At 35.8% G+C, this 26,348-nt stretch overlaps 2 protein-coding genes across 2 annotated transcripts in view; one reads left to right on the forward strand and one right to left on the reverse strand.

The window, feature by feature from the left end:
* The window catches only part of LOC115620732, a 55,904-nt gene that overhangs the window by 9,194 nt on the left and 20,362 nt on the right, over positions 1–26,348 (forward strand). The window lies entirely within an intron of this gene.
* Positions 12,175–12,423, reverse strand: LOC115620733 (transcription elongation factor 1 homolog). The gene has a single exon (XM_030514119.1). It carries the CDS (start codon positions 12,421–12,423, stop codon positions 12,175–12,177), a length of 249 nt encoding a protein of 82 aa, XP_030369979.1.

The raw sequence follows: 26,348 nt of genomic DNA on the forward strand, positions 1-26,348 counted from the left end.
TAATAAAGCCGCCGGGTTCGCGCTCACAGGTTACACCCACAAAGACAAAATTTATTATGACGTTGATGGAGAGGATGTGGTGCTTGAAGCGCAAGCGCGCAAATGAATGACTCCAGTGGCTTAATAAATGACTGACTAACTGACTAAATGCCCAATAGTCCAATACTACAACAGTATGACTGCCCGATGACTATTGACTGACTGCCTGACTCTCTGACTGACTGACTGACTGCCTGAATGACTGGCTGGTGAGCCCAAATGAATGATGGCAAAGTAACAGTTTTGAGTGCGCAACTTGAAGCCGTGTTATTAGTTAAATGGCGTATAATGGATGAATAACTTGAAAACAGTAACAATAATACAAACAGAAACAAAACGCGCCAAAGCGCGTGCTTTTGTGTTTAGGAAAGCTATCGACCATCCAACCAACCAACTGACAGACTGACTGACTGACTAAGTCAATGGTGGCGACGACGCCGGTGACGACGAACAACCGAACCACACCTTAATAATTACTTAAAAGGAAAATAATTTACGAAATTGCATTCATAGTTCAGCAGCAATGGCCGCTTGTTGCAACAAAAGCTAGCCGTAGCAAACAACAATAGCAATGCAAAAACAACAACAATAGCAATGACTACGACAGCAGCAAAAATTGTGCGAAAAAGTCAAACGCGGCCATTTTGTAAGACATAGATATTGAGTTTCCTAGCAAACATTTGTCCATCAACCACCGACCATATAGCGTGGTCATCGTACCGTGGGCAGCGGGTGGGCATTGGCTGCCTCCTTCCCTCTCCCTCTCCCTCGTCCTCTCCTCTCCCAGTCGGTCTCATTCGACGCATTTTTTGTAAAACGCCGCTTGGGCATCTCAGTATCTTCTAATTGCACTTTTTATCAAAGAATTTAACATATTTGCTGGTGGCAATGGCAGAACGCTAGCAATTGTGGGCAGGGGGCGGCGGGCTGTAGATAGGCAACTATTTAATCACCTAAATTGTTATACTGTATATATACATACATACATCTACACACACAGACGCACTCGCTTCAGGTTATATGGGGCGTATGAGTTATATGGTTAGTACACGACTGCACTTGTAATGAAATTTGTCACGCTTGCTGCAAAATTCAAAAGGCTACAAAATATTTGCTACAACAACAATAGCGGCAACTGCAAAAATTTGACACATTTGGCTGGCAGGCAGGCAGGCAGGCAAATCCGAGTCGCGAAAAGTCAAGCCGAACCAAGCCAAACCAAACCAAAGCAAACCGAGCTTGAAAATGCATTCGCTTAAAAAATGTGCTAAACAAACGCAAATGAATGTTGCACTGCACATTCAAATTCAAACGCGAAATGACAACACTGACCAAGAACAACAAATATATTGTTGCGCACATACATACAGACCTATACTCGTACATGCATACATATGTACATACATATGTATATTCTAAATACCTGCAAAACACAAAGCACAAACAATAACACCAGCGCAAAATGTGCATAAAACAAAAGCAAATGTACATTAAGAAATGTCAGAAAAAATGAAGGCTACTCGCAAGATAGAATTTCATAAATAATTTAGCGTGTGTATTTTACGTTTTTGTGTGTTTGTGTTTCTGGCTTTATTTTTTTTTGCGACGAAATATAGTCTGTTGCAAAGCCAGAAGAGAATGCATTGATTTACAAAATGTTCTATCGTTGATATTGACAGCGAAGAGAACCATAACTGTCAAATTGAGAACAAAAGATTGAGACTTGTACTTCATTTGCTTCTTATAACTTTAAAAGCAAGCCTTCATTTTTATAGCCTGTACCCAAAGGGTGAAAGGCTATACTAGTTTTGTGCGCATGTATGTAACACACAGAAGGAGGCGTGGCAGACCCCACAAAGTATATATATTCTTGATCAGGATGAGAAGACGAGTCGATATAGCCATGTCCGTCTGTCCGTCTGACCGTCTGTCCGTCTGTCTGTATGAGCGCAAGGATCTCAGTAAGTACAAGAGCTAGGATAACCAAAATTGGTATCAAGGTTCCTATAAGCCCTAGGCAGAACGAGTTTGTTTATTTTTTCCGATACACTTTACTTTACACTTTACTGTCGGGCTTGCTCGACTGTAGCGTTCTATCCTGTTTTTATTTTAAGTCATACACAATACGGCATAAGATGGTTGAATGGTGGCAACTTTTCAGGCTAGATTGGGCGCATAAATTTAATTGTTTGCTTGTTAACTTATTAATCATTTTTAAACAGATCTAACATAAAAAGAAATTAAATATTGAATATCAGTATCGAATATCCATCAGCAAAAAACGGCAATTTTTTAAATATTGATGAAAGAGTTATTCATATTTCATTGATATTTTTTCAAAATAGACTCAAAAGCTCCTCTAAATTATAAGCAATGTTTAAATGTTGTCTATGACTAGATAAAGCAATTCGCAGCTTTTCATATATAAATGGCTTTTTTTATAATAACTACAATAAATTAAAATTTCCAATTGAACTGATTCCTGCCGTCAAAAATTTAACAATATAAACAAAGCATATAATTAATGGTCCAATAACCACACACTGTTTTATGCCCTTCCTTAATCCAGTTTGACGAGTCACAGAAACCCAGGCTCGATATTTAAAACTAATAAATAAATTACACACTTATTAAAGTATTGATAAAGGCACAGTGCATATTATTGTTCTCAGTACTTCACTGAAATGCTTGAAATGCCTTCCAGACATTTATTTACACGCGCGTATTCATGTTCTGTTCTGTTCTGATTTTATTTTTACTTTTGTTTTCCAATACTTTCAATGACATTTTGCTAATGGCGGATAAATTCCAGCCAGCCCGTGGCGCTGTATAAGTTAGTGCCCACCTTCGCCTATCAAACATAGCCATAGCCATAGCCATAGCCATGTATAGCATATTCCCGTCCAGACAATCGGGCAAATAGTGGTGCAGACGTCGTGTAACCTTCACTGAAGGTGGCAGTCGGCAGCAGAGCCATTAGAACGAAGTAAATATGAGAATTTCTATTTGCAATATTTAAGTCCAATTGTCTGAGTATTTTGCAATTGTCTGCGACAAAATTGAATTCAGTAGAGTATGGCTGCATTAAAAGATTTCCATGATCAGGTTTTATTGCGCCATTCTACATTGTTTTCCCATCTTTGGATAGCGACCTTCCAAAATGCGCAACTGCTATTTATAACTAAGAAGTCGACATTAAAATTCATTTAAATTAAAAACCACTTCCCGTATAAATTAAATTAATCACAAAATAGCAGCTCAAACATGCAGGTTGTTATCTCATTACACTCGTATATACAAGTATATACATACATACATATATATGTATACTTGTACTCAGAAATTTTGCATATTTAGTTGTGGAATTACTTGCCTGAAACTTACAAGACGTAACACCCAATGACTAAATGAAGTTCTTCGAAAAAAAAAAAAAAAACAACAGAACACAATTGAAATTTAAAAACAAAGAAAAACATCTAAAAAATATGTACATATATATTTAAAAAACTGGCAAAATAGTGGGGGGAAAAGCAGATAATAGGGGAGTGCCATAAAATGTAGCCAGCCGCAACCATAATAATAACAACAACAACAACTCACGTGTGCCCAAGCGCCTATGACAGCGCAGCGTGGAGCAACGGCAGATCAGCTTCGATCCATTGTTGTTGTTGGGCTTGTAGTTGCTGTTGCAGTTGTTGTTGTTGTTGTTGCATGCGACCGTCGCCTTGCTAACTCACACAAATACACGAAAAACCATGAACTGGAAAACCTTGAAAACTCAACTGCGATTTACGTTCGTTGTAGTTTTATTTTGCGCCGCTTTACGGTTTTTTTCTTTTTATATTTTTTCTTTTCTGGTTTTTCTGCTTTTTTTTTTATTGTTGCGTATCTAAAAGATACTTTCTGTACGTGCATATGCTGTGACAAATCTTTATAAAAAAGCGTACAATTTCTTTGTGCGTTTTGTTTTTTATTTTTTTGGCTTGCAAAACTTTCTGAATTGTGACTACTTTACGCCCAGTAGTTCTTTGAAATGCAAGTGGAACTGGTACGAAGTTACAAAGTTATATGCCAAAGGAAAGAGATATTCTACATATATAGTATATATGTATATAAATAAATAAGAAGGAAATGGTTTTTTATTTTAGATAATAATTATTATTAAAGCCATAACCATTTCTTATTGAAATAAATTTATTTAAGAAAAACTACTTTTGGCTTCTTATCAAACGGTGTGCACATGTCATTTTTCCTTTGAATCAAATCATATATTTTGCATGTCTTGTATTTGATACAATGTTTTGTCTTGAGCATTTAAGCATTGTCCAACCAGCTAGTAAAATCATAGCATAACTTCCTACGTCCAAAATTCCAAAGCTCCTTTGAAAATGTGTTCTTTCAAATTTCATTCTAATCGGTTTTAACAGTTACGCCTCTTCTTGTTCTGCTTTTTGCTTTTAAAACGCACGTAACATACTATTTTTGTAAGCAAGGTATTAGACTGTGGGACTTGCTCGACTGTTACTTTCTTTCTTGTTATACTCTGTACATGAAATATACAAGAGTATATTAGGTTTGCGGGAGGTGAGAAATGTAACAGGCAGAAGGAGGCGTGGCAGACCCCACAAAGTATATATATTCTTGATCAGCATGACGAGACGAGTCGATCTAGCCCTGTCTGTCTGTCTGTCCGTCTGTCCGTCCGTATGAACACCTGGATCTCAGAGACTATAAGAGATAGAGACACCAAATTTTGCACAAAGATGCCTTATGCGTGTATTCTATACGAGTTTGTTTTATTTTTTTTATTTTCCCCCCAACTTCCCCCCTATGGGGGGGGAGACTATAGGATCTAGGAACACCAAATTGTAGTCCAAGATGCCTTATGTGAATACGCAGAAAATGTGTATTTTGGAATTTCCCTCTCTCCCCCCTCTACCCCGCAAATGCGATTTTCTCTAACTCCCATAATTCGTGGAATTTCGAACTCAAATTTGGGAAATACCGTCAGTTAGTTATTATGTGTCCGTATGCCAAGTTTCACAATGATAGACTGATTTAACAAGAAGTTATAGTCATAAATATATTTGCTAGTCAAGCGCTGCCCGCAGCTGTTGTTGATGCTGATGCGTTGGTTGACTGCAAACATGTTTACACAGACACGAATAGACGCGCATAAACATACATACACTCACATAGACGCAATTACTATATAAATGTGCAATTATACACCCTTGTGAGTTCAAATACCGAGAAAGGTAAAATCGATCAAAAATTTTTTTTTAGTTCTCTTACTTTTTTTAGTTTCTATAATTATTCTAAACATGTACAGAGTATTTCAAAGTCGGTACACCCGACTGTAGCTTTTTTACTTGTTTTTCGAGCATTAGTCATAAATATTACCCACGTGAACCATATCACATGTACATTTCTGACAATGATTCTTCTAATTCTACTTCTTTTTCCCAAAATTGAATTGACTGCCAAATGAAGTAGTGATGCAGGCCGTACAGAAGTGATTTAATCAATTGCCACCTTCGCAATTTATTTGAGAACTGAAGAGCTATGACTTTCCCATAGTCACACCCATAATACAGTAGAAATTAATTGCATTTTAAAACCGTCGACAAAGTCTAATTTACACAAACATGCGCTCTTTTTGCATTGGCCAACTAATTGCCGCGCAAATGGCCCTGTGAATCTCATTATGATTTTTAATGCTGATGCAGTGACTGCTCCTGCCAGCTCCCCTCTTCACATACCTCTCTGGTCTAATACGCAATTTATCTTTCTAGTTTAGTTTTTTTTTGCACTTACCAACATTTCTTGTTTTTCATTTTTCTTTTGCAGCGCGCACTCGCATGTAATTTTATTATGTGCCGCACGCTCGCAGAGAAAAAAGAACTAGTGGAAAATCCAGAGTCGAGTGCCTCGACTTTCAAATACCCTGTGCCTATGCCTATGCGTATCTGCGCGTGTCCGCAAACCCTATTTGCTCTTGCACCTTTTAGGTACAGAGTATAATAAATTTATAAAAGGCGAACCGCGGCCTACCTCATCTTGCCACTGCCACGCATGTTTCTATTGCATTATCATTATAATTTCTGCCTGCCCGTATTTTCTTTGTTAGGCCTATGGCAAAACCTTTTCATGAAGGGTCCCCACATCGTATGTATCGTGGGGTTGCAATTGTTTTATATAGAATCTGATTTGGTTAAGTGCGCACAGGCCTCATTTCTTGCTTCTTTTTCTCTGCTTTTTTTGTTCTTTCGTTTTTCTGGTTGCATTTTTTAACTAAATTATAAGTGCCTAAGTGCCGGTGTGTAACTGTCTTGTTGCTGTTGTTGTTGTTGTTGGCATTGCTATTGTTTTTGTTGTTGCTACTGCTGTTGCATACATTACATACGCAATTCATGCTTTGTGCCTATGAAAGGCTTTTTATTAATTAGACACTCGCCTTTGACAGGCCTATCTTAATTGTAGACCTAATTTGTTTATACCTATTCAAAGCACAATATGTTTGTAGGCAACAATTCAATTTTGCGGGCAAATGAAAACATCTACTGGGAAAATAATTATCAACAATATTGAATAAACGTTGCTTTTAATTATGACAAACATTCTCCGCGAATAAGACATTAATAAATGAATACCCTGAAATAGTTAACTTGTTATTATATTGCGTTAATGAATAATTTTCCAAAAGTAACGAAAAATTAGCTTAAATCATATTCTTGACAAGTCAATCATGCCCTCCAGTTTGTTGACGAACCTGCTCTAATAATGCTTGATCAAAAAGCACAAAATAATCAGATAAATAAATAAATAAATAAAAATACCAAAATATGTAGATAACTTCATTTAGAACTAGATTAAACTATCAGATAGGTAGTAGGATACTAGTTTAATGGTATTAACATTTTGTATATAATAACAATTTAAATAAAGAGATAAATTGAAAATTACACAAGCTGTGAAGGTGTTGTGTAAACAAGATCTGTATACCAATATTTATCAAACAATTTTCTCCCTCACTTTTTATCAAAGATTTATCTTTAAATAATTTTCGTATCGTTTGCTTAACAATATGTACTGTTCAAGAAAATAGTTCCAGGCAGCACAAAAATTATGATAAAGTAAACTAATTAAAGACATTTTTTAAAAATAGTGCAAATTAAACTAATTAAAGCATTAGCTCACAAATATATATTATTCAATGCGATTACTATTGTTCAAGTAAGACTATTAAGATCATACACGCAAGCAATTGCCAAACTCAAGGTTGCACTAAAATGCTCAAATACAATTTTAAAAAATAATAAATTTGAAAAAATTTTTTCATAAACCAAATGATAAATATACTCAATCGCCAAATGTCAAACGGCGACATCGTAGGCGTCGTTTTCTTGTCGTTTGGCGGCGGCTCCAAATTTGGTCGAAACTAAATTTACAACAAATTGCCATGATAAATAAATTACACAAAGCACGCCTTAGTTTGAAAATATGGAAAATAAACATTTTAACTGTACGAGCATGATGTTGTTGCTGTACTCGTACTTGTTGCTGGCAAAGTGCAATAATTAACACCCCACCAAATAGCATGAGGTGGGCAATTTTTTTTTAACAGTAAAATTTGTTTGTTTAGCGATTTTTGCAAGAGGCAGAGATAGAGAGACAAATATCGAGACAGAGGTACTGTTGTTCAAATTTTCATGTGTACAAAAAAATGTTGTTAATGAAAATGAGCAACAAAGCCAAACGGACACACACACACACACACACACAAAAACACACACACAATTCGACTCACTGCCAAGACAAACAGCTCTGAAAACAAGTTTTGCAAAAAGAATTAGAGAATTGAAAAACATTCATGAAAATGCGCAAAATACACTAAATAAGTAGAAACGTCAATAAGCGACGAAAAATAGGCGCACAAACAACAGCCAAACAAATACACAAAATGTAACGTGAAAGACACGTACATATATACATACATGCATATACTTATACCTACATATATACATATAGTATATGTTTAGTGTGCGCTTGTAAAAACCACAACAGTAGATAGAAGGAGAGGGAAAGAATTTATGCCAAAAGTAGTCGACGGCTTAGTAACAAGCTTTGGAAAGAGCTTGAGTAACCAAATAAGCAAAAATACAAAGACAAAATCTTAGATGCGAATGTGTGTGTCTGTGTGTGTGATATGTCAGATGATCAGGGAAGGAAAGAGATAGATGACTCTGGGGAAGGGCTTTATAGTTTATAGTAGTAGGCTTCGACAGGAAGTGAAATTTACGAAACCGAGTTTTAAAAAAATTAAATATAAATAACAATTAATTAATTAATTAACTTATAAAATATAAATTAATCAAATTACTGTATAAACATAGACATGCAAATGCCTTAATTCAAATCAATATCTTCACTGTTCGCCATAATTTTATTTATTATTATTATTTATTTTATTTATTATTTTTTTATATAAGCAAACCAGGACTGTCGCCATAAGGAAACAGTATAAAAGTTATAAAAAAGCCTTTATGGCCATATGTATAATTCTATTGAAATTACAATAATATCTAATAAACACCTCCGTCTCGGTGGAGAAACATTATTTGCCCCGACTTGCAACGAAAAACTTAGCAGATAAAGGGAGCTTAGAATTAGTTAAAAGCTTATTAAAAAAATAAAAATATGTGTAGAAAATAAGAGAAACAAATTATAAGAAAGTATTAAAAAAACAGCGCGAACTACAAAAAAAAATTTGAAAAGATTATTTCTCTATTCTGCAAGCAATTGAAAAGGTGAGCATTCGACTTCTACAGTATTTAAAAAATGAGGAAATCAAGATTATGTGTCCATGTTAAATATTACCAACCAACTATTTAGCAGATTACTCGCATATCGATTTAACATCTCTGTTTAAAAAACACGTTTTTCTTTTTGGTGTAGATTAGGCTGCATAGTGCATCTGCATAAGCGCTAATCCATAAATAGTACGAGTATGCTCAGCAGCGATCATAAAATTGTAGGTCTCCATTAATAAGCCCAATAAATTGCTTATAACCAAAATAACTGCCATAAAAAATGGCTGGCCAAGTGCCGCAAAGAGTGCGGCAAGCGGCAACAGCAGCGGCAGAGGCAGAGGCAGCGGCAGCTCACACACCCAATTGACTTTCATGCATGCCTAGGTTCACATACTTGCAGTTCCCCATATATACGAGTATGTATACTTATATATCTATATACTTGTATGTGCATCTGTGGACATGCAAATTATAACAGCAACTGTAATTCCATATTACACACACTATGCTTTGCACCATATTCGTTAATTTTGTACGCTTTGATGTATTTTTTTATTGCTTGATATTTTTCCATGTCGTTCTTGTACTTTTCGCTTCCATTTTAATAAAAAACGAGGCACAGCGCTAAGTTCAAGATCAATAGAAGTCGAATTACAAGCATGAAAAATGGCAACGAAATGCAATCCAATTGCCAATTATTGGATACTATGTACTATATATGCTTGTGTGTACATATGTCGGATATCAGAATTGATATGGGCCGAGAGGGAAAATCAATCGCCCTGCACGACTATGTTTTGAAATTAAAGATGAAACACTTTATTCTAAATATCAAAATTGATAATACAATTAACGATCATTATCTAACTAGTTTGATAAGCAATATAATGTTAGGTAGAATTTTTAATTACCAATCTAACAATAATAAAAGCTACAAAAAGCTGCACTTTATTCAAAGAAAGATAACTTAAAAGGTACTATATAGCATGTGGGTTCGACATACACCCACATATTAATTTTTAGTACTGATTTCTTCAAATAATAACCTGCAATTGAGTATGAAATTCTTTTGTAATTAATAAATAATTTCAATTTCGAACATTTATTTCACTATCGAACTCTATAGTTCTCCACAGAGTATGCAGTGGATAGTATTGTAATTGTCGTACTTTTTGCATCAGTAATTTGAAATTATTTCGTATAAGCAGACAGCAATTAAGAATTTCGATTGAGTATTTATGTCATGTATCAAACTTGTTGATATGAGTGTTGATTCTTTATTTTATGATCTTTAAGTTTCTTATTCGTCTGACCTTTATAGTTATTAACCAAAACAACACATTGTGGTTGAAAATTCTAAACGAAAACATGATTACTTTATTTCTTACTACTTGTATTGCAACAATTAATGATACGGAAAGACATCCTTACATTGTTTTAAACGTAATTTAATTGAAGCGACATTTCTCTTACCCATTACCACGGCAAATTAATTCCTTACTCATTTTCCATACAATTTTCAAATGAATTGACACAGTACCCAGCCAACAGCCTATAAATGTGAACATGAAGCTTCAATGCAACACACCAATTAGCCATAAATTAATCGGCTTGCATTAATAAGCAAAGTACTTAACAATTTTTGGTTTATACCCAAAGTCGAGACATTCAGGCAACAGTCAGAGTAGGAAACGAGATTCATTTACAATCATTATTTGCAGCCAGTGTAAATAAATTAAATATTTAGCTAGAATTTTACTAGCAAGACCAGAGACAATAAATAAAATAATAAAATTAAAAAAAAAACAAGAGACACGTCGCCAAGCCCCGCCACCACACCCAGACACGAGTCGCCGCCCGCTACCCCCGTCTTACGTATGCGGAATTAAGCGCTCAAGTTGTAACCGAATATGGCGCAGCAAGTTCAATTCTAATTTTGTTGGCTGGCGAAGGCGGGGCCAAGGGAGGGGGTTGGCAAAATATTTTTTATTTTTCGCATGCGAAGCTGGGTACATTTTATGCGAGAATAATGCAGCAAATAAACATACTTACTCATATATAGTACTCGTATAAATTTTGCGTTTTTCTATCAATTGATTCAAGGTTTACCTTTGATTTTTCTTTATTTTTGTGTGGCTTTCGTGCAATTCGTTGCTTAGGCATTTACTGCCACATACTATACAATGTGTATGAGTTGTAACAGCAAATCGGGCAATAAGAAGAATAATACTTGTATGTATATATATAACACAGCAAAAAGCTTTCATTGGAAGTGACAACAAATGCATTCTTAAGTGATTGAAAATTAACGCAATTCTCGCCTTCTACTTCACGATCGAGCGGCGGAGAAATGAAAATGAATGCCGCTTACATACAAAGTTGGCTTTGATAGACAGAAAGTGTTGTATTCGTATACGTTATATATTATGTAACTATAGACCAAATATCGCCATGTATTTATGTGGCTTTCAATTTAAATTAATGAATAATTTTTGCGACTTGATTTGCTTGATTCTATACATGTGCACGCTTGTGTATATTGTTAGTGTGAGTATTGAAAAAATCTATAATAAATAGTAGATAGCATGAGTGTTGAAAAATCTTTCATATATAGAAGACTGCTTCGTTCCTGAGCAACCTGGTCAGGCTACAAATAGAAAAGGAATTAAGGTGTAAAATATTATATTCAGCTTTGTAAGACAACAAAAAAAGAAGCAAAATACATTAATATTAAATATATGAATATTAAAGATCTACAACGCTATCGAGCACAACTACCATTGTAAAGTTTTATTCTAACAATCGTAGTTCCGCTACAAAAAGTTAAAACCTTGTGAACCATTTGTCTTGAATTCGGGGTAAAATGAAAGCTTATGTCGATCGTTTGTGTTTGCTACGTATTTTTGGTATATGATGTTCTAGTTGGGTTTCACATTATTAAACACATTACCTAGATCCATCATACATTAGAAAAGTTGCTTGAGCCATTTAAAAGCAACAGTCATGAATCAAAATTAAATATAATATTAAATTAACTTATAAAAGACTCTCTCATTTTTATGATTTAGTTCTCTATAATATTGGACATGTATACAAGTAGGTTTCTTTCAATTCTATCATTTAAATTTGTTTTAATTATTTTTGAAGAATCTTCAATGCTGTTCTTTTATTATAAATGTTGTGCAAATTTGTTAGAAATAGTCAATGTTGTTCATTTTAAATTAAAATGCATAAAAAATACTTAACTTTACTTTTAAAATTAACAATATATTCGTTTTCTTAAATGGCTTTACCCATTTCGTTAAAATTTTTGTTTGTGATATTAATTTTTTGCCTCGCACATATCAATCCAATCATTATACACATCAATGGGCTCAGAGAGATAATGAATTATTGTTTTGAAATCTTCTTGGCAAACGCGACATGTAATTTTTGCCAAGTTTCGCCTTTTGTCCATTTTTACTTCACAGGAGCTATTGTAACTACAAAAAGGACAATTAAATTGTTCGGCCAAAGGCTCAGTGAGCTTCTTCTTTGGTGGAGGCTTTCGTTTTGACTTCCGCCTTCCCATAATAAAGCAGCTTTTAGAAAATAATATAACTGACTGCAAAGAACAGCTGAAAAATACAATATAACTGCCCCGTAGCTTCTTTATAACATGTGCAAAATGCGCCGAAACTGTGACAAATGCTCGGACATTTTTGATAAACTTAACCCCATAATGCTTAAATATTTAAGACTTGATCAGTGGACAAGTAAAAATTTGAAACTCATATACTTGTATGTTTGTTTCTGATTGTATTTATATCTTCGTTTTTATAATCAAATAATTTGTATACCCTTTACCCTTGTACCCTACAAGAGTATATTAGTTTGGTGCGAGTCTACATGGAACACACAGAAGGAGGCGTGGTAGACCCCACAAAGTATATATATTCTTGATCAGCATGACAAGCCGAGTCGATATAGCCATGTCCGTCTGTCTGTCTGTCTGTCTGCCTGTCTGTCTGTCCGTCTGTCTGTATGAACACAAGGATCTCAGAAAGTATAAGAGCTAGAATAACCACACTTGTTATTCAGATTCTCCTGAGCCCGAGAAAGGACGAGGTTGTTCATTTTTCCCGATACACCCACCCCACTCCCCCCTATTTTAAATTTTCTATAACTACCGTAATTCTTGGAATTTTGAACTAAAATTTGGTAGACACATCCAGTTAGTAATTATATATCCGTATACCAAGTTACCACATTATGATAGGTTGATCAGAAAGAAAGTTATAGCCATATAACCAGCCCCAATGCACACATACATACATATGTACAAGTACACAAACACGCATAGGTACGATTCTGATGTAAATGTATGCATGCATGTATGGAATATTTTATATTTAATTTAGTTAATTAATTATATTAAATTAAATTAAATTAATTAATTGATTTAATTAACTTAATTTCTTTTTTTATGGGGTGGTACAGGGTATTTAAGAGTTGAGTCTGCTCGACTTGAGCATTCCTTTCTTGCTTTTACATTTAATTTTAAATAAGGGTTTCTCCACGCTATGTTTTTTTTAAATCTTCTAAACGGCGGTGAAGTTATTTGTGTTCATGTCGATAAAGATATTATCAGAAACATGGGATAATGTCAAGTCGATCTGATTTTCCTTATGCATGACTTCTGAATATCATGCGTCACATTTGTTAGTTTTTATTTGCATTTATTTTTATTTAACTGCAAAAAAGCTATAAGTTTAGGTATTTAAATAAATAAATTGGTAACTAATTTCAAAGAACAAGCTAAAAATCAGGGACTGTTATAATAATCATAATAAAAATCATAATCATTATCTTTCAATTTAAAGATTAATTTTGAGTTATACGTTACAACTCAACCAAAAATCATTATTTTTGGGCAAAAAATAAAACTCAAAAATAATGATTGCTCTTTAAATTTTATTTTTTTTAATGAAATATAAAACTCAAGTTGTAATTTTGTATACAATATTTAATCATTCTAGTATTTTAAAAGAACGAAAAAGATAATCCTAAAATAATGATATTGGTATAATCCTCGTCATTTCAAAGCTACTATACGTGATTTTTTGCATAAAAACATAAAATAATCATTATTTACGGTCCCTGCTATTAATTGATCAATCTATTAACTTACATCAGCGCCTTTCAGATCAGATCCACTATTTTTCTAAAACCTATGATTTCATTTAGTCGAACCATTCTCGCTGTCTCGACATTCGACAACTATGTATTATATATCAATAACATTCTGGGAAGAATACAAAACAGCATCACGTCCTTCTCGCTTTAACTTCCGCACACAAATCACAGACAATAATAGCCGCCAGATTTTGGCACTTGCAACCAAAGAGTGTAGCCAACCAAAAGTGGGGCCAAATGTGAATGCGCGCTTATGTGTGGGTGTGTGTCTGACAGGAGAGGATAACACACAGCAACAAGATGTTGTTGATGCCTCTATATCTGGCCATGCAAACAGCAGCCGCGATAAAAAAAATTGGCAGCTGGTGGCGCAGCAGCCATGAATTGAGTTTTTTCCTGCATGGCAGCCGTCATCATCCTCGCCTGCAATGCAATCAAGTGGATGGGGCATGCAACGCCAAAATGCAAAAAAAACGTTAAAAAAACGGAGCCTACGCGTCCGTGTGTTGTTTGCTTAATTCTCGCTTTTTTCGTGTTCGAGCCCGCGAGTTGCGGCTGACTGGCAAAACTGCAACACTTGCCCATGCGCGCCTAAAAGGATTAAGGCGATCCGTGTGCAATCCGCGCAATTATCCTTTCATTGTATTGGGCGTATGTTGTCTGTGGAAGTTGGATTGGGCGTGGTTGTGGTTCTGGGTGTGGGTGTGTGTATGGGCGTGTGTTTGAGTGCCACTGGCTATGCAGCAGTCACGCTCGTTGGTGCCACTGATGGAGTTGATGCCTGAAGTTGCAGCAATTAGTTGCATCACTCTCTCTCAACACTTTTTTGTGGAATTTTATTTTTTGGCCTTTTTTTGGTGTTGTTGCTGCCTGTTGACGCTCCGGCTACATTTTGTGAAGGGTCCCCACCCGTTCCTGGTGAGCACTTCACGTTTGTTTCGCACACTTGTTAACATTGCGTATACGTAACGCTGGAAGCTGCTCTTGGCATTCATATGGTAATCATTTTATGAGTGAGTACACCATGTGGCCAACTGTGTGAGTATGCCAAGGGTCCCTTTTGCTTTTGCTGTTGCTGGTATGTATGTATATGTCACTTTTTTGGCTAGCCAGACATGTCTGCGCCTGCTGCTGGACGTTGCAATACACTAACGTTGTTGCCCAAGTGGCGTGCGGCCTCTGCCCGTGGCCAGAATATGGCTGCATGCATTTGAAGTGCGCACTTAAGTGGCCCTAATTGGTTTCCCACTCGCATATTAAGTGCTTCTGTGGTGAATTTTTGGCTGCTGTTTAGCTTTCCCCGAAAATGTAGCTAAAGTGGCAAACGGCACACATTTGAAGTTGCACGCCAGCTATTAGTGAAGTGCTTAACAAGTTACATGAAATTGGATCACTTTTACGTGGTGCCGTGTTCACAATAGTGTTGTTCGTATGGAGTTAGTTAAGTCTATTAGGAGTTGTTTAACAGATTAAGTTGTGGAATCTGATCTTGTCCATTTTTTAGTTAATGTTATTGTACCTAAAAGGATAATATCAGTTGAGATGTTCCTTTAAACTGAGAAAATACTTTTTTATTTAAATGTTTCAATTACATTTAATCGTCGAGTGGAATTATCAGTTAAGAATTCTGAATATACATAAGTCCCAATAAAAGTGATTCCTTTAACACTTAATGATTAAAAACTATTGCTCCTAAAATCTGTTTTACACCAGCCTGTCTATTTATTTATTTATTTGTTTTGTTTAATCTCTATCCTAGCGTTACGAGTATTAGGTTACTTTTAAGTTAGTACGCTAGTCAGTAAATATGTAGATCGATATCAATATACCCTAACAAAACATATCATATAATTTTATCAAAATACATACATTTATTTTAATCGTATTCTTATTTGTTATATTTTTTAATTTATGACACAATATTTAAAAGTTAAATTTGTATTTATATGTAAATTTAAATTTGAGATAACATATAATATATATGTTATATATATATAATATATATTATATGTACATAGATATGTGTACATATATAGTATTCTTATACAGCTCGAAAAGAAAAATCGATGTGGGTATATGTTATCTCTTTGCTTTTACTGTCTGGCTGCTCAAATGTCTGACTAACTGTTTGGGCGACGCGATGTCTAACTTACTTCGCTGCTCACTTGTTCTGCATATACATACATAAGATATGTGTGTGTATGTGTCTTGGATGCTGTGACTTGATTCACTTATTCTCTTTAATCGCTCACTTGTTGGTGCCATTCATGTAAGCATCGGTGGCAGCGACTTCAACACAACTGTTGAGTGCCAGGCAAACAGGCCACAACAGCATTAACTCCTTTGCTTGATGGTGACAGCACAGCCCAACAGCAACAGCAACAGAAATGTGGGAGAGTTAGTCTGTGTATGTGTGTGTGAAATTTAAATATGCGCTCATGAAAATAGTTTACTACTACCACTTGTTGATTTGATGCTGCAGCCAAATTCCACTTCACTTCCCCTTTCCTTTCCCATACCTCCCCGTCACAAACCACACTTCTTATTGCTGGCTTCATTCCATTCTGCTGAATTTAAATTGAAATGCTTACGTTGTCAGACATTATTGTTGTTGTCATTGTTGTAGTTGTTGTTGCAGCAGTTATGTCATCATCTGCTCTTTTTCATGGCATTTGCTGTTTTGTGCTATTTAGTGCCAAAACGTTCAACGAATAACACCAGAAACACAGCATCCAAGCAACAACAACAACAACAACAACAAGTACGAGTACAACAAACATTCGCACAGTCTGTGCAACTTAACTAAAACCCATTCATTGTAAATTCAACTAAATCCATGAATAAAATTTTCATGCTCCGCCATCGCTCTGCCTGCCTCCAAAGCCTGGCAGTCTGGCCGTCTGGCAGTCTCGCCAGTCTTCCCACTTCCAAATACACTGCCTCTCCGCCGGCCGCGTTGACTGCACATCGTTGTGCAGTTAACAAGCGTCGCGTGTGCTCGTTCTCCCTCCCTCTCCGTCTCTCTTGCTTCTGCCGCACACAACACATCCTGTTGCCTCTCTTTCTGACCAAATTGAATTTCCGAATTCAATGAATGAATGAGCATGAGCGCATGAATTGGTTTAGTTTTAGTTGTTTAGTCTGTGTGCTGCATACTTTTGGGCTGGCATTTTGCAAGCCTGTTGCATGTTGCTCCAGTTTTTGCTATATACCCGCTCTCGAATGTATCAGTGTGTGTGTATGTATTTGTATACAATTTATATTATACTATCAGTTTAATGCGCCGCTGCAATGGTCCATGGCAACAATTGCGCCGGCTGCCTGTTGCTCCCCTTTGCTGTTGTTGATGTTGTTGTTGTTCTTTTTGTTGCTGCTGCAACTGTTGCCGTCTATTGCGGCAGCTGCAATGTTAATATCGTCGTCGCCGTCGTCGTCATCGTCATCATCCTGCTGCTGCTATTGCTGCTTCTGCTGCTTCGCTTTATTTAGTTTTTGCACAAATTTCCTCCCGGCAATTGTCTATTTTTTATACAGTTGCTGCCGATGCTCTCGTTCTTGTTGCTTTTGTTGTAGTGGCGTGCTTGTGCGGAAATTGCATTTCTCGGCATTTTACATTTCAATAAATTTCGCTGGCATTGTGCGTTTTTTATGTCGCCCAGTTGGCTTTGACTTTTTTTTTATTAAAAATATAGATAAATAAAACGTTTTTTGTTTGTTCGGACCAGAGCAACTGAAAAATGTGCACTGAGCAGTTATAGTGCGGCCTATTAAACGATTACATTCGAGAGCTGCTGAACCAATTTATAACTTGAAACTACACACATATGTATGCACCTTTACCTTAAAGATTCTTTACCTTTTTGCAACGATTTTTGTACCCTGTACCCAAAGGGTACAAGGATATATTAGTTTTGTGCGAGTGTACATGGAACACACAGAAGGAGGCGTGGCCGTAATTCTTGGAATTTTGAACTAAAATGGTAGTCACATCCAGTAAGTGATTATATATCCGTATACCAAGTTTCATTATGATAGGTTGATTAAAAAGAAAGTTATAGCCATATAACCAAGTCCAAGCTCTGGCCGCAGCTGTATTTGTTGCTGCTTTGACATAATTATGTAATGCGCACATACATATATACAAGTACACCAACACGAATAGAACCGATTCTGATGTAAATGTACATGTATGTATGCATGTATGGAATACTTTACATTTAATTTAATTAATTAATGGTGGTACAGGGTAATTAAGAGTTGAGGCTGCTCGACTTTAGCATTCCTTTCTTGTTCTAGTTAGACATTTGTAATACAGCCAATCCAGCGCCTTATTTGGATGCTACTTTGTGTAGCATCTGTTTAAAACTTGTATTTATTTATTTATTAATCAAGCTTGGTTCTCTAAATTGTTAAAAAAGTAAATAGCAAAATTGTAAAGCTTCCAAAAAGTGTCTTAAAATTTAAGATTTTAATGACAAGAAGCAGCGAAATAAAAACACAAATTGAATCTCTTACACTGAAAAGTTGATTGGATATCTAAATTGTTATAAAAGTAAATAGCAAAATTGTCAAACTTCTAAAAAGTGAAGGTTCTTAAAATTTAAATTAATATTTCATGACCAGAAGCAGCCAAATATAAACATAAATTAACACAGCATTGTTTTCTCTGTGTGAGAAATGGAAAATCTAAAAACCATCACATAAATTAGATTAAAAAAATATATAAATATCCAAAATATATTTCTATTGTATTTATACAATAGCTCGTAGCTTAGAATTATTCCAGATATCTTAAATCTGCTTCAATTAAGAAGTTTTGATTTTACATAATCACCTGATTAGGAATAAAGAAATTTTATTCTAATTCAAGAAACATTGCTTGAAACTTTTCAAGGCTGACTTCGCATGTTTTGTCCCCATAATAATGCTTAATAGCGCTAGCTATAAGAGCTAAAGTTTTACTTTTTAAAAATTTTTAATAATAAAAATCTTTTTATGCAATCAGCAGATAGACCCATATTTGTGAATTTCCCAAATATACAAATATTTTACTACAATTTCTTACCTAACGGTTGTTTGCTTCACCTTCACTTGAAAAGTGGAAGTGATTTATTTAAAACAAAATTCAGTGCGTTCTTAATATATATTTCGTATTGCATCGGATAATCGCAATTCCCCAGCAATTTACCCAAAAGGAGGTAGTCCTCGCTCTGCACGCCAATATCCACAACAATTTCCTTTTCGTAAACGACACGCTCGTGCCTCAGAGCCCACCAATTGCAACTCACTTAATGATACACTCAAAAAGCAACAAATAGCTTAGCAAACATGCAATCGACTGCAGTTGCAACAGTAAAAAATGTTTAAATTTAGCCGAAAAATGCAGGCTGGCCAATCACGTGGCTTTAGAGAGAGACAACGCTAGCACGAAAAATGTATTTTCAACAACACCCACACCAAAACAAAAACAAAAATGCAACACACATACACACCTACATACATGCACATTTCATGCACATACGAGTACCTGCAAATGCAACGATAATGTGTGCGCGTGTGTGTGTGGTTGTGTCGAGGCAATCGAATTTATTTGCTGCTTCTAATTTTCTTGATACACAATGAGTCGACAACTACGACAATTTCTATGCCAAAGTGGCACACAAAAAAGCCAGCTCACACACACACACACACACACACGCACAGAAATGTACATTAGGCTGTACATTTGTGTATGGGTTTGTTTGTGTGTGTGCCCTCGTGTAAATTGCCATATGCGGCAAGTTTTTGGGGTAGGTTGCGGCCAAGTGTAAAGGGTTGTTCCTATACTTGCTTTGCTGGGCTGTCAACGCTCCTAATGCGTGCTCATTTCCCGGCCCCTTTTTAGAGCGTTACGTCTTGCCAGCTATATTTTGTTCATACGGCAACGACCAATTCAATAGGCCTTCCCACAAATAAATTCATTGAATATGTAGATTATATAGATCTTAATTTGTAAATTGAGTTTATTGTATTTTTCCCGGGAGCATACACAATTAATTTTAGATATTATTAAGTATTTTAATCAAATTGCAAATACCAGCAGTGGATTACTGAAAGACTTAATTTTTAGGTAGGACGAGACGAATCCGAATCGTTCATCTATTTCAATTACTTCTCCTATCACAAAAATCGAACTACGGTACCGAAAGGTTTCAGCAAGGCTTTATTTTGATGGCCATAGATGGTATGTCGAAGAAAGTTATGCAAAATTGGCAATGCTAATGAATGAATAGATCGTACGAACAGGAACTTTAGATAGTACATCAAGTGACCATTGTAGAATTATAGGTTTTGTGGTAAGGCGCAGTGCAACTCAGACGATGACAACTTTTTAATTCGTTCCGTTTGAACCTATGGTTAGTTAGAAGAATTCCACTACTTGATACTGTCTACAGTTTCAGTTTGCTTTGTACTGTTAGAATTGGGAACTACAGTAATATCGTTTCTACAAATTGAGCTGCAATCCAAACTGTTTACTTATATATTTTTTGTTACCCTGGCAATATCTACATTAAAAATGATGGGCGCTACTTGTTCATTCATCTGTGTCCACATTTTTTGGTATCTAATCGATTGCTTGGCACTGTCCCCATTTATAAGTGTGAGTGTGTATGAAGTGCTTGTGCGTATGTCCTTGCATTTTGTGCAATTCATTTACATTTCGACGCTGCCGTTGGCGCCGTGTATTGCTATGCACCGCTTTTTTTTTTTGTCTATACTCGCATGTATGAGTGTGGAGGTGGACGGTATGGCCCAAAGCGTTTTAAATGCACACAAACATGTCACACATGCTTGTAAGTAAGTGTGTGTGTTTGTGTGTGTGTGTGTGCACGCCTAAGTCGCATGTCCTTTTCATTGCACACAACATTAAACAAGCCCCTAAAACGCATGCAAACGGCTTTCGCCTTTCATTTTGCACATGCTTTTTATTTCCATTTTTCTGATGTTGTTGTTTCTGTTTTGTTTGCTATTTTTGTGTATGCTTGTACATATTTTGTAAAACTCATTTCTTTGCTTCACTTTTGGCTTTTCAACTTCGCCGTTTTTCCTACTGCTACTGCTGGTGCTACTGCTTCTGCCACTGCCACTGCTGTTGTTGGTGTTGCTGTTGCTGTTTAGCCGCTAACATTCTAACCAATTTGTTGTTGTGGCAGGACATGTGACGACATCAAGTCAGCAGAGCCAGCAGCAGAAACAACTACAACAACAACACAAAAGCCTTGCACACCAGAGGGTTTGGCTGTGCCCTTAACAAGCGTGACTGTCCCCGCCCCCCCACACACACCCGCCTGCATCTTCTTGCATAGTGCAGAGTAGAAGTAGCAAGTAGCAAGTACGTTGACATTAGACACAACACACATTTACACACACACACACATGCACACACATACACTCACTCTCCCACTCAAATACTCGTACATGCAAAATGCGGTGGCGTGCCACAAGAAGAACAAAAGCAACAACAAGCACAATGCATTGAAATTATAATTAAAGTATTTCCATCATATTTTTGGTATTCTAATTACTCTAGAGGAAGTAACACGCTATACTTGTACACATATACATACAAGGGCGTAGACAAAAAAAATTTGCCATATAAAGTCGACCACACGTTCATTATTATGACGCACTATTTCGTCTTAAAATGGATCTGAGTTGGATTTGTTGAAGTTTTTTCATTGATCATATGCATAAGTTATTTTTTTAAATACATCGTGCATTATTTAACCAAAATTAAAATTTTTTGACCCCCTTTTGGTAAAAGCTGCCTACGCCCTTGTATACATATTAAAATAGGCTTGCTTATCATGGACGAATATTTACGAGCATGTACATATCAGATTTATTTCATTCCTAAGCCATTCCTCTTTAAATGTAAACGTTTTTTGCATCTTCTAAGGCAAAAACTATATAGAAATATTACTCACAAGGATTCCCATATAATATAGCTAGAAAATACAGAAAATTGATTTTAAGCTTGCAACATGTAAATAGATAACTTAATAGATAACTTTGTAATATTTCATTTCTTTTTGAAATGGTGAAGAGGTTTGACGAGCAAATAAAGACATCATCCAATTTAATGTTAGTTCATGAATATCATCAATTTGTTTACCCTTTAGTTGTGGCAAGACGCGATATTGACAAGACAAGACATGAAGTCAAGTCTCTTCATGAACGGCAAGAAATTTTGAACAATAACACCTAACACTTGTTATATTCATACACAGAGCAAGCTAATTACCAACCCCATATATCCTCATTATGTAATAAAGCTGCTACGGTCGGTACAAAATACTTCTTACAGAAAAAACTCATTTTATATTTTAAAGATTTTTATATATCTCAACATAATCTGAAAAAACGATCGGTACAAAAATCATTCTTTAGTACCAACAACTTAGATTTATTTGTAAATTTTTGTATTGCATTTGAAATTTCTCATTATCTTTTTACAACCATCTTGCAAATGTCAAGTATGAGGAGAGGGGGAGATCGTTTGAGTCGTCGAAGAGAGCAGGCGTGGGCATAGACAAGAGCACAGCATTGCGGAAGTTATTCTTATTTTAAGTTCTCATATATATATATATATATATATATATATATATTGCTTGATTAATAACTTGTATATACTTGTAAATAAACTGAAGAAATGCATAGAATTAAAGAACCTGACACAAAATGTCCCTGTTTTTATCGATAAGTAAACATTTAAATATATTAAATACTTTATCAAGAAAACTCAAATCAAATTTATAGCAATAATGTACATGAAGGCGAACAGACAGTGTGGGATGCTTCTGAAATCAAAAAACAGAAACTAATTTAGCTTAGGACATAGCAGAATATAAAAATCAAATTGTCCAGGTATTATATAAATATCTGAAATATCTTTCCAACCTAATGCTAAGGATGTCATTATATTAGCTACCTGTTCTAGCAACATTTGCGGCATTTTCGGTAAGCAAAGGTCATGCCGCCTTACAGACGGAGAGCTTAAAAAGCTTTGCATTTTTATCAAACAGCCTTCAACCGCATTAGCATATCTTTTTCGATGAGTCATGAGATCCGTGCTCGTTGCGTATGCGTAATGTTGGAATATTATAAACCACGAGACATACATCTGCCACTATCTGACATTTAATTATGACATACACAGGTATTACCGAACTAAATCAGTGCAACAAAGACAACAAAAATGCTTTGAAAAAAAAGGTATACAAAAAAATGCTGAAAAAATGTCAAGTCTTTGGCATGTCAGGGTACAAAAAGTTGACATTTCGGTTAGGTGCACGTAGTAGGTTCGTTCGTTTTCTCGTTCGCTCTCGAACCGTTGCATGTCATGATGGAACCACAATAACAATAACACACAACAACAACAGCGAAGGAATGAACCACATAATGTATTAATAGCTAGCTGGTATACTACATACATACATATATAGGTGCATACATGTACATATGCTTGTACATAATATGCGGCATATTACTGTAATTTTCAGTCTGTGTACATAAGTATGTAAAATGCGTGGCTATATGTGAATGTATATGTAGCTGAAAAAAATTAAAGGATGAGCATTAAAAATGGAAAACATTTTTGTATGACTTGCGTATGTACATACATACATACATAGGTATACCAACAAACATACATACAAGTGCATGTGTGAGTGTAAATATATGTATATAAGGGCTTATCTACAAACGTTCTCACCATATACATATATGCACACACATCAACACACATGCATATATAAGCCATATAATGTGTACATTAATCGATAATTGCATTTTTTTTCGTGCATTTCTTTTGCCACTTTTCACGCGTTGCTTGTCTCTCGGCGCATGGCCTGTGCCTGTGTGTGTGTGTGCATGTGTGTGTGCCGCTTTTTTAAATGTGTTTTCGTGTATAATTGCTTTTTTGGCCCTGCCGCCTATATACAAGCATGTACATAATGTAAAAAATAAATGCTTCACACCCGCCGCTTGCTTTATTAATCATACGCCCCTTTAAGGTGTTCCACAACATTCGCCAAGCGATACAAAAAAAAAAAACACTAGCAAAAATAATGGTAAAAAAAATTAAAGGATCCTAGCGTTAGGCTTCACTTTAATTCACCTATTTCAACAGCTTAGGCAACTTCGACCTTTCGCATTTGATTAAACGCACTTTCAGTTTTGATTGCTGCTGAACCACCAGCCCCTTCCAACTCCACATCTCCAGCCCTTTCCCAACTACAATAACCCGATGTGTAGTTGGTTTTATTGCACCGCAGACCGCGAACCCCAAATAGGTAATAGCAAACAAACAAACCGACAGACGGACAGACAGAGAAGCGTAGCGGCGACGATGATGACGACGACGACGGCGTCGGCGTTGACACATCACGTTGCTTTTGCAATGCATTTCTTTGCCTTGAATACCAGTCCAACTAGATACCCTCTAAAACCTCTTCTTGAATATTTATTGAAAAGAGAGCGATCTGCTTTTAACTGAAGATTCAATTCGAAAATGCTTAAAATATAAGTTGAATTTTTGTGCTACTTATAACTTTTCCCCAACTAGTTCTAACACCTAAGAATCTCTTCTTGATAAGAGAGCGATCTGCTTTTTATTGAAGATTCAATTACGAAATGTTTGAAATATAAGCTGAAATTTTTTACTACTTATAACATTTCTCCAACTACATCTAACACTTAATCTCTTCGTGAATATTTATTGATAAGAAAACGATCTGCTTTTCATTAAATATTCAATTCGAAAATGCTTGAAATAGATGTTGAATTTTTCTACTACTTATAACATTTCTCCAACTATTTATAACCCCTAAGAATCTCTTCTTGAATATTTGTTGATAAGAGAGTGATCTTCTTTTTATTGAAGATTCAATTAGGAAATGCTCCAACTACTTCCAACATTTAAGAATCTAATAACTTATATTAAAAATACTTCCAAAACAAAACTTTATCAACAGCACTTACCAGAAAAGAACCAAATAAAAATATAAAAATGTATAATTTGAGAGCTTCTCCAATTCCGGCAATATTAATATTTTCCTTCTACATTTATATTAATTACTATAAATACAAATTTGACTTAAATATGAAAAGTGAGATTCGTCTGGGTTGATTCTTTTTTGTCTCTTACAACAACAACATGTGAATGAATATAATAAAATTGGTTTACATCGCTTAAACTACTTTAACACAAAATTGCAGGGCCCGCTCAGAGTTCCAAGTACCGAACTCTTCGTCTTTTGATCGACATGTCCGTCAAATTCAACCTCCTTCTTACGACCGCTGGATATCTACCTGTTGTCGCTGATCGTCATCTTCTCTCTCTCGTATGTTCGTCTTCTTGCATTTGGAAAGCAAAAGGCAAAGAGAACAACACTCCTTCCCACATATGTATATACCTGGGTTTTCAAAATATTCAGAAATATAAAAATACACTTACAGGTTTCATAAAAATATTAATATTTCTTTCTGATAAATGCAATAAAGCTTCAAAGATCGTGAATGCTAATACATATTTTAAATGGCCACTTAAATTGTTTGTACTGTAGATGTTGCCTGCTAGGCTCGGCACATGCAACACCAGCGAGCACATACATACAGACATGCATACTTACATACAGACTTCAGAGCTGACATATGTTTGTATATGCCTATTGACGTCTAACCTGACGACGTGTACTCTTCTGTGCAAGAAAAAAAATCTATTTAGCATACATTCAGGCGCTTGCATAGCATAATATGCTAGGCTTTGCAGACACTGAGTCGACGACGACGACGACGACGTCGACGACGCCGCAGCATTGAAATCCACGACATCAGCAGGCAGCACCTTACGGCTTACAGCGGACACCGACGCGCCGTTGCGACGTCATCATCATCATCGCCACCAACATAATGATAATCATACGCAATGTGTGTCGCGTGGTGTGTATGTTTAACCGCACACACACACACACATATACACAAACATGCCACATTTTTTGTGCATATAAACACGATGATGATGGTGATGATGTTGATGTTGATGCGGCAGACATTTTGTGCGTGCGTGCATGCGTTGCATTGTATAGAAGCGGCGGCAAGCAGCCCAACAGCAACCCCTGGCATTTTATATATGCGTAAAGGTTTTTTATAACAAAAATATATACACACCAATGTAGAAGTGTGTCTATGCCTTTGTGTGTGTGTGTGTGTGTGTGTGTGTGCGTGTATGTGTGTGTGCTGACTGCATTTTAAAGTTTGAGTTTCGTAAGTCCTGCGCGT

Source organism: Scaptodrosophila lebanonensis, unplaced genomic scaffold (genome assembly GCF_003285725.1).
Source record: "Scaptodrosophila lebanonensis strain 11010-0011.00,11010-0021.00 unplaced genomic scaffold, SlebRS2 tig00000024-arrow-pilon, whole genome shotgun sequence".
Classification (NCBI taxonomy): Eukaryota; Metazoa; Arthropoda; class Insecta; order Diptera; family Drosophilidae; genus Scaptodrosophila; species Scaptodrosophila lebanonensis.

Excerpts from the sequence above, each read along its gene's own strand:
- LOC115620733 (XM_030514119.1), bottom strand. The coding sequence starts at position 12,423 with ATGGGAAGGCGGAAGTCAAAACGAAAGCCTCCACCAAAGAAGAAGCTC.